At 35.3% G+C, this 9,933-nt stretch overlaps 1 protein-coding gene across 2 annotated transcripts in view; it reads right to left on the bottom strand.

The window, feature by feature from the left end:
• The window catches only part of LOC115217315 (protein pellino), a 129,766-nt gene extending 128,836 nt beyond the window's left edge, over positions 1-930 (bottom strand). The window contains exon 1 of one of the 2 annotated variants that reach the window (XM_029786967.2): positions 635-930. In XM_029786967.2, coding sequence (XP_029642827.1) covers positions 635-654 — 20 coding nt within the window. In that variant the 5' untranslated portion in view covers positions 655-930. The remainder of the gene's footprint in view (positions 1-634) is intronic. The other variant, XM_029786968.2, reaches the window with a different exon arrangement.
• Between the last annotated feature and the right edge of the window lie 9,003 nt (positions 931-9,933).

Genomic DNA, 9,933 nt, shown 5'->3' with positions numbered 1-9,933 from the left:
TGGTTTATTGTTTATATTTGTGTTTGTTACATAATGTTTATGCTTATGTTTATATATATATATATAATATATATATATATATACATACACACACTAGGTCTTTGTTGTTAAGTACAGAAGGAATACAGAAATGAAGGAGAGGAAAGATAAGAAAAGTGTTCAATGTTGGATTTTTTTTTTTTTGTTCCTTGTGCTTGTTTCATTGTTTCTGTTGGTAACTAGGAGTATGTGTGTGTGTGTGTCTTTGTTAACATTAACCTTAAAAATTCTAGAAAGTGATACAGAAAACGAAAACAAGAAAATTAAATAAACGTTGGAGTGCACATTGCTTTTTGTTTTCCAATTAGCTCAACTCACTATATATATATATATATATATATATATATATATATATATATATATATGTTTTTTTTTTCTTTTTAAACCTAAGATAATTTAGAAGAAATATTAGAAATGAAAACAAAAAAAAACAAAGGAGAAAATAGAAAAATAAATGGAGAGAATGTTGAGCGCGTACTGTTATTGTTTGTTTTGCTCTATTCCGTGTTTATATATATCCACACACACATGCAGATACATAGATATACATACACACATTTATATAATATATATATATATATATATGAAACTCTACCTGTCTTTGGAATATGGCATGGCCTCTCCTCCTCTGCCTTCGGCAATCTTTGATCATTGCAAGCGAATTGTGAAACAATTTCTCCCCCTATATATGTAAATATATATATTTGGTTTAGACTTTGGTTTGGGAGGGGGTGGGGGACAAACAAGACCACACCAACAACAGAGTGTTGTTCAAGAGAGAGAAACCTCAACTGGAAAGTAATTATGACCTGATGAGTAGAAAGCGGAAGTACAATCGACCACAATAGATGGCGTTGTCCGTCATGTTTAGGACATTCTGGCGGAAGTGACTCCACTTGACGCCGCGTCGACTCAGATATATAGTAAGAATCTTGGCCGGATTTTCGTATTTTTTGCGCGTGAATCTGTTCGGCGTCACATCAGAAAGCTTGTGGGTTCTCTTTTTGCATGTTTAATGCAACGAGGGCATCGTTTGCTTGTGTTAAAAAGTTTACATACTAACTTTGCATTTTGTTTTCGTTTATCCTTCGCATCAACTAAAAAAAAAAATGCAAAACAAGAATCTATGACAAATTTTTGTACTTTTGAATTAGCTTAATGCCAGATGAGAAAGCTTTTGATTGTTTTAACATATTTAATGTGGGAGGCATTTTTCGCTTGTGTTAAAAGGTTTGTGTAATAAACTTTGTATTTTGCTTCTCTCACCACATCGACTTTAAAAATCGGAAGAATCTGACTGATTTTCGTACTTTTGGATGAGTCTGAAAAAGAAAAATATGACAAGACAAAGTCAGTAATTGTCTGTTATCGAAAAGTTTAGATAAGAGTTTTTCCCTTCGATCCTGCAGTATTACAAATCCAGTGAAACAGGATTTCGTGCACGTTTGTATTTCCACTACTTTACGAATTTATCTATATCTGAAAATAAAATGAATATCATTATCATCGTTTGACTGCATTGCGGGTGATTCCAACCCTCCTTTTTTCATTGCAATTTTCGTAATTGGCTGTGATCTGATGATTTAGTCCTGGCTACCGGCACAATTTAATTGAGAACGCAAATAGAGATGTGACCGCGTGTGTACCGTTGGCGATTTATTTTCCCTCTGTCTTTCCTTCTATGTTTCCGACGAAGAGCTCCGCTCGAAACGTTAAACCTCCTTTCCTGAGCGTCCGATAATACTATATTTGTTCCACGTCCTCGCGTTGTTGTGGGTTTTTTTTTTGTGCTTTCTTGTTTGGATTAACTACCACAAAATATCTCGCCCAAAGCTCTCACAATTCATCAATATTGATCAAGCAGACCAATGAGGAAAACTGTTCCAGCTAACACCATCCAGACCATTTATCCACTATCCTGGGTTACAGTTTCACCGAACCAAAAAAGATGAAAAGCAAAGTTGACTTTAGCGGGATTTAAACTCTAGAGCACAGAAAGCCAAAACAATTACCACTGGGCACTTTATTCGGCGGACCTTACATTTCAGTCCATTTGCTAAATATTAGAGTAAGATTTCTTCTCTATTATAGGCACAAAGCCTGAAATTTGGGAGTGGGTCGGCTAGATGATTACATCTACCTCAAGTATTCAGCCGCTACTTGTTTTATCGCTACCGAAAGGATGAAGGGCAAAGTCAACCTCGGCGGAATTTGAACTTAGAACATAAGGCCAGAAGAAATAACACTTAGAATTTTGCCTAACGTGCTGACAATTCTGCCACCTCGCTACCTTTTATATAGAGTAAGATTAAAGATTGGCTGAGGACAGAAAGAGCTGTTTGTGTAGGTTAGTGGTAAGTAGCTCCACTTGTGGAAAGCACTTGGTCTAGCGGATAGCGGCTTATTTTCATAAGGTCAAGGATTTAATTCCTGTACTGGTCAGTACTTATTTTCACCATTGCTTTAGTGTAGTCAGCTGTAATGAGTACCAGCCAGATACTAATGCAGCTCTCTCTCTCCCTTCAACTGTCTCATCTTGAGTATTTGAGCGGGGATGAAAGGTCTCTCAAAACAAGTACCAAGAGTGGAGTATATATTACCAAGCAACAGTTAGCTCTTACAGTACTGTATTTTTGACTCTATTTGTTGCGTTATGGACTCGGAAGATGGATAGAGGTGTGTAGTAACATCATGCAGAAAACCGTTTAGGTTCATCATGGTTATGTGCATTGTTTTAGCTAATTAGAAATTTCAACTCGTCAGAAACTTGAGACAGTAGCGTAGCTAGGGGGATGGTAATAGGGGCGGCACTTTTAAAGGGGCACCACATTTGAGTCTGTTGTAGACAATATGTATTTTTTATGGGGGTCTGGGAGGCGGCACACACTAGCTACGCTAGTGGGTTGAGATACCTTAAAGCGATTTAAATAGAAATAAAAATTCTATTATACTGGCTCCTAGAAATCACCAACATCTATGGTAATCTCTCTCTGTTAAACGTTTGCTTTTATCTAGCCTCTATAGAATCATGTCTACCTGTTTAAATATAGGTATGACTATCTCATTTTTTCATCTACTTTAGTAATGGCCTTTTATCTGCTTGCACACATTTGATTCAACAACACAATTTACTCTGCATGAATATTTTCTATACACATTATTCTACCAATAAGATCGGAAGAAGTTTATTTTTTGTTGGTATGTAAAATTGTGCATAAGAGGGAGAGAGAGCAGTTATTATTATTATATCTTTGAAATTGTTCTTAGTTTCATACATTTTGGTGAAAAGTAATTCCACTTGAAACCACGTTGACTCATATATAAGAAGAATCTTTGCGTGTCTATTTTTTTTTTTTTTTTTGAACGAAGAGAAAACGAGTAGCTGGCTTTTATCAAAAGTTAAGCAATAATCAAATCTGTATCCCTTAACCTTTCCCATGGAATTATAAATTGACTGAAATGATAAAATTTTTATGGCATTTGTCTCTTCTCTGCCATGGATTTACGAACTTACTGATCTTTGAAAATAAAGGGCGATTTCGAAATGAATTGAGTGAGAGGATGACAAATGATGAAGCATCTAAAACATTTTATGAGATTGCCTCCTTTTCTGCACGCCAATTCAGACATATAGGAAGCGTTTTCGCCAAAAGTTAACAATTTCTGGAGACTCTGATGAGAGACAAGAGTGCTGTTAGTGGTTTACTAGTAGCAAAGAGTAATAATAAACATTGCATTTTTTTTTGTCAATATGACTAGGTCTTTAGAATTTAAAATACGTTAAGAGTTATTCAAACAAAAGGACTATTAACCTCAACATTACTTGGATATGAAGTTAACTGTTCAAAAAAAATTATAAACTCATTTCACGCATTCAGACGTTTCATAATTGTTTTAAAGAAGTTTTCTTTATAAAAATTCAGGGCAATTAATTCAGTGAAAAGAAAGAAGGCTCAAAATAAATATATAAATAAAGGACTAAAGAAAATCGGCAGATAAATAAACAAAATAAAGAATACACATTCCTTCAGTTACACATTTCACGTGTTTCCCTCTAAAATTTTTGAGACCACCCCAAACACTGACGACATTACCGCGGACGATTACAAGGCTAAGTTGCTGGAGCATCCCACCAATTCCAGAGCCAATGGGAAGAGACCCGACGAACTTACTTTTTACCCCTTTCGCAGGAGACACCCTTAGCATTTTTTGCTCCGTCACTCATCCGTAAACGAAGCGACATAGATGGGGATAGTGCACCTGTAGCTCAACGAAATCGCATAATTTATGGATGTTACATTGTTCAACCTGTGGATTTAATGAACTAATCCAAATCCATGAGCTTTCGAACTTGGATTTGGAAATATAATGTACTAGCAGTATTGCCCGGAGTTGCTCGGGTTTGTTTTCTTTTCGACCCTTTAGAATTGGAATTTTTGAAAAGTAAAAATTTTGCATTATGTAGCTTGTTATTCTCTTTAAGTGGACATTTTTCTGGTTGAAATACACCGAAAAATGGCAACACAGTAAAAAAATCGTAAAAAATAGGATTTTCATAGAAAAAAAGCACCCTTTTGATGTAAATAATTTTTGGTATCAACATGGTCCAATTTGAATTTTTTCTTCTACGGAAGGAAGAGCAAACCTTCTTCTATCATACTCTCAATTTTGGTTAACTTGCGCCGCAGGGTCTCGGAGGAGATAGTGTTAGTTGAAGGCTACCAAACTTGCCATACACAGACAACTTCAGCTTTATATAGAGAGAGATTTAGAAAGTGTAAGGATATGAATGCTAAATGTGTTTGAGGCGTTTTGGTGGAAAATGGTAGTGACCATGTTAAATTTCGTAGTTGAATCTGATGAGAGAGTAAAAAAATTAGCTTGATTTGCAGGTGTCAAGGAGTTTATTCCCACCTAAAAAGATTTATAAACTCGTTCAAATTCACAAATTTTCGAATTAAAATTTAGAAATCAAATAACTATCTTAATAACATGACTATACACTGTAAAATATTTTAGTGAAAGATTATGCAATAAGATTTTAAACTTTGCTAATGATGGGGTAACAAGAGAACTTTATTACATTTTGGTAGAAAGCAATTCCACTTGTTGCGGGGGTTAACTCAGGAATATAACTAGAAAGTTGAGCGAGATTTTCGTATCTTATGTCAAAGAAAAGGCAGTGGTGTTTTCTAGAGATGTATGGTCACCCTTTTTTTTTCTCTCCATATGTAGGGGAAAGAAAGAACAGAATAAGGAGTTGAAAAAAAAACGAGTAAAGGAGACAGTAAAAAGGGGAATAGGGAAAATAGTGAGAAAGACGGAATAAAAGATAGAGGATGAATGAATATAAGGAAAAAGAAAATATAAGCAGGGTAAAAATTAGGAGAGATAATGTGAAAAGAAGATGTAAAAATAAAAATGAGTGGGAAAAGGTAAGGCAGAGATTGAGAAAGATTAAAATAAAAGCTTCTTAGCTGGAAAGAGACTAAGTGTAATAGAAAGAAAGAATGACAGTAAGTGGGAGAGAGAGAGAGAGAGCAAAATAAAGGAGAGGGAGTAAACAAAAAATAAACAAATTAGGATATAAAACAAAAAGAGGAAAATATGTAGTAATATTTTACAATTCATTATTAATAATAAATAAAGGTGTGACGTTAATTAGAAATAATAAATAAAAGCTGTTAGCAACATTAGATCCGTACTAAAAAGTTTTGACAACGCCGAGACATTTTAATATCGTTCACTTTCTTTTTCACGTCTCGGGTTAATTTATACAAGACTTGCACGGAAATAATCATCACCTAGTAAAATGGAAGCACATAATACTCCAGATCATATGAATAATGTGGATTTACTGCAGCAGATTTCGGCATTATATTGGCTTTACCAGGAAGATCCGACTTTCTATAAGGCTGTCACTTTGGGTAGAGTCGCTCACGATATTTGGAGGAGGGTGTCCGATGAACCAAAAATCGAAATGCTAAGGAACCAAACCATTATGTCTATTGCTACCTACGTTAAAGAGCATCCGAGGGCCAGAGAGAGTGAACTTATCAGTGAAATAGAAAAACAGATCGAGGGTTTCAAAACCGCAGTGGAAAATATGTAGGACGAGGTAAAGAGTTTTATAATTATAATAATGACAGGTGCCTAATAATGACGGTAATTTATATTACAACAAACATCTGTTAGTCATAACATATTATATAATATATATATATTTTTTTAATTATGTTTTCGTTGTCACAAACTTCACAGTGAATGTTTATACCACATAACAAATAATTGCTTCCTAGTTAAGTAATGCAGCGAAGCGATTCGGAAGTGACACAGCTACAGGCACATACTTAAAAAGTCACCTATATTTTGATAATACGCCGTGACCATCCACTCAATAAATTGTTTTACATGCACGCACATACATATGTATATAGACTGAATGGTCACGGCTGGAACCCTCATTTTGCTATTTCCTATTACAGCAGATTATTAAAACAAGTGAAATTTTCAGAAGTATATGTTATTGTAGCAGCTTATAATCAAACAGGTATATTTCGGTTTCTCGTTTTGGCAATCTTTCGTCTCTAGTAGACCTTTCCGTCGATTTCCGTAAAATTTTTTTTTTTTTTTACATATGGGCTTGCGGGAACTTTTGAAGTAATGAGAGCGAAAGAGACTAAGAGAAAGCGATTGTATGACGAAGGAAGTTCTTTTGAAGTTACCGTGCATGGGAAGCATTGATGTACATGTGTGTGTGTTTGATGGGATGTGGGAGACAGACAGTATGTTGTGTAAGTGAAGTGCTTCTCTTAGTGTGTGTGAAAGAAAGAGATAACTGAAATTTTTTACTCGGTGTATGTGTATATGTATGTATATTACTTCAAAAGTTCCCGCAAGCCCATATGTAAAAAAAAAAAAATTTTTACGGAAATCGACGGAAAGGTCTACTAGAGACGAAAGATCGCCCTCGTTTTATACCTGTATCATATCTTATGTTCTAAAGTAGGAAATAACTCCCAACAAATATATTTACCAAAATGTAATAGAAGCAAGCATGTACGGAGTCACTCGACTTACTACAAATAGCTTTCAGCTTGCTTTCTAATTACTCATATAAACAAAAAAAAAAGAAGGAAGGATGCATTGGACAATGGAATATACATAATCTTGCTCCTTTAGCAAACAATACAAAACCATATGTGTGTGTGTAAATACACACATATGTGTGTATCACCATATGTGTGTATCACAATAATGCCATGCAGAATAAATTTTTGATTTACTGAAATTATCTTTGCTACAAGAGAAGGTAAACAAATACCCAGTAGCAGATGCAAATAACTTCAAATATGAAGGGGAAATAATGATCGTTATCGTTAATAATGTCCACTTTTCTGATTAGTTTTTTTACCTGTGGTATGTGTATCGTCATCATCATCATTTAACATCCATCTTCCATGCATGTGAGGGTGGGATGGTTGGCAGGAGCCAGTCAGGTAGAAGACTATCCCAGGCTACTGTGTCTGTTTTGACAGGGCTTTTACCGCTGGATGGCCTTCTTAACACCAACCACTCTGCAGAATGGGTTCAGTGCTTTTTACATGGCACTAGCACAGGCGAGGTTAACTTTGGTATGATTTTTACAGCTGGCTGCCCTTCCAAATGCCAACCACTTTACAGTGTGGACTGGATGCTTTTTACTTGGCACCAGCACTGGTAGGGTCACCAAGAAACTCACAAGACAAAGAATTTTGAGAGGGGCAGGGGCATTTGAGGAGGGAACACTGTAAAGTGGATGGTGTTTGAAGGGGCATCCAGCTGTAAAAACCTTGCCAAAACTGTCCTCACTTGAGTTGTGCCACATAAAAAGCACTAAGTCCTCTCTGCTGAGTGGTTAGTGTTAGGAAGCTGTAAAAATCCTGCCAAAACAGTTGCAGAAGTCTGGTGCAGTCTTCTTCCTGGCTGGCTCCTGTCAAACTGTCCCACCCATGCCAGTATGGAAGGCGGACATTAAGCGATCATGATGATATACTCACATACTCAATGGACTTACGTATAATTTCTGTCTACCAAATTGACTTACTAGACATTTATCAGCCCAGGGCTATTGTAAAAGACACTAACAGAAGGTGTCACACAGTGGGACTGAACCCAAAACCACATGGTTGCAAAATGATCTTCTTTACCACACAGCCATGTCATATGTATTATAACAGTGATGATGATGGTTTTGTTATTTGCCACAAAGGCACAGTAATGATTTTTACCATTTTACATACACTGACTGCAATATATGATATGAATATAATACAATAACAATGCTTCTTTATCTGCTTCAGGGACACCAAAGTAAAAGAATGCTCCATAACATTGTCAAATGGACTGCAAAAGGAAGAGAAGTATTTCGGTGAATTATATAAATCTGAGATTCAATGAAGTTGTTGAAAATATATATATATATAATCATAGACAGACCACAAGAGAGAAGGAATAACACTTGATGCCTTTGTTATGATCATTATTACAATGGTCTCTTCAAAATCCTGCCAAGTTTAATCTTTACTTTCCATATTTCTTGGGTTAATATAATCAACTATGCACTCTCTCCCAACATTTATGCTTTTTATACATGTACTAAATATTGTTCTTAAAGTAGAGCACTGGACAAATATATCTATCACAAATATATGCATCACGTAAATTCAAATCTTGCTTGGTCAACTCTGCTTTTTCACAGTTTAAAATTTTTTATTTATTTATTTGGAGGTGGGGTGGGTGTTGCCAATGAAATAATAAGAAGTCTTGAATTGGCATTGATATAATTTGTGGCCTTGAATCTATGCTGAAAATCATTTTATAAAACTTTTCTAATATATTTTATATACGAGAGTTTTATATTGGTGTAGAACATCAAGTTACATACATAACTATTTAAATTGTAATCCTGCAAATTGTAGCAGATGATAACATTTATATTGCTTCTTTTTGTTTATGTATAAAAGTAATGTAAATCTTACTATATATTGTTAATTCCTTCTATCTATCTATCTATCTATCTATTGATATATATATATATGCCATGATAGATCGTTAGCTACTACACATTTTTTTCTCTCCTTGTTTCTCTCCCTGTTTTTTTCTGTGGAAGAGCGTAGGCTCGAAACGTAAAAGAATCTTTCTGTTCCTGGGCGCTATACTAATACATCTGTTTGTTTGTACACCACCTGCCTTCGTCTTTTGTTTATTTTCGTAAACTTTCCATTTATATATATATATATATATTTACAGACATGGCAGTATGGTCAAGATGGGAATGGGATAGTCAAGGTTAGCCATGTGATTTTGGGTTCGATCTCACCAAGTAGTACCTTGGGCAAGTGTCTTCTATTATAGCTGCAGGCTAACCAAAGGTATCTGAGTGGATTTGGTAGACAGAAACTGAAAGAAGTCCATTGTGGATGTGTGTTTGTGTTTCCTTGTCTTAACCTCGCACAATGGTTAGAAACAAGCCTCGTCATCATACAAGTGGTGTTCTTTGAAACCTGCTTGGAAAAAAGGGGAGGGTTGGTAACAAGAAAGACATCCAACTATAGAAAATTTGCCTCAGCAAATTCCATTCACTCCATATAAGGATGGAACAGTGGACACTGAAATGATGATTATGAGATAATGGTGATATATATATATATATATATTCATCATCATCACTGTCGTTGTCTTGACATCAACTTTTCCATGAGTCAAATGTAACTCATTGAGGCAGAAGTTCTGTACTGGATGACCCTTCTATTGCCAACCCACACCTGTTAATAACCATGGTATCACTCTTTTTTCTTCACTGGACATGTTTTCAAGGAAGACTGGAAATAAAGAGCTTCACTTGTATAACAG

This window comes from Octopus sinensis, linkage group LG11 (genome assembly GCF_006345805.1).
Source record: "Octopus sinensis linkage group LG11, ASM634580v1, whole genome shotgun sequence".
In the NCBI taxonomy this organism is placed as follows: domain Eukaryota; kingdom Metazoa; phylum Mollusca; class Cephalopoda; order Octopoda; family Octopodidae; genus Octopus; species Octopus sinensis.
Note: the sequence above shows the minus strand (reverse complement) of the source record. Positions and strands in the feature narration are given on the sequence as shown.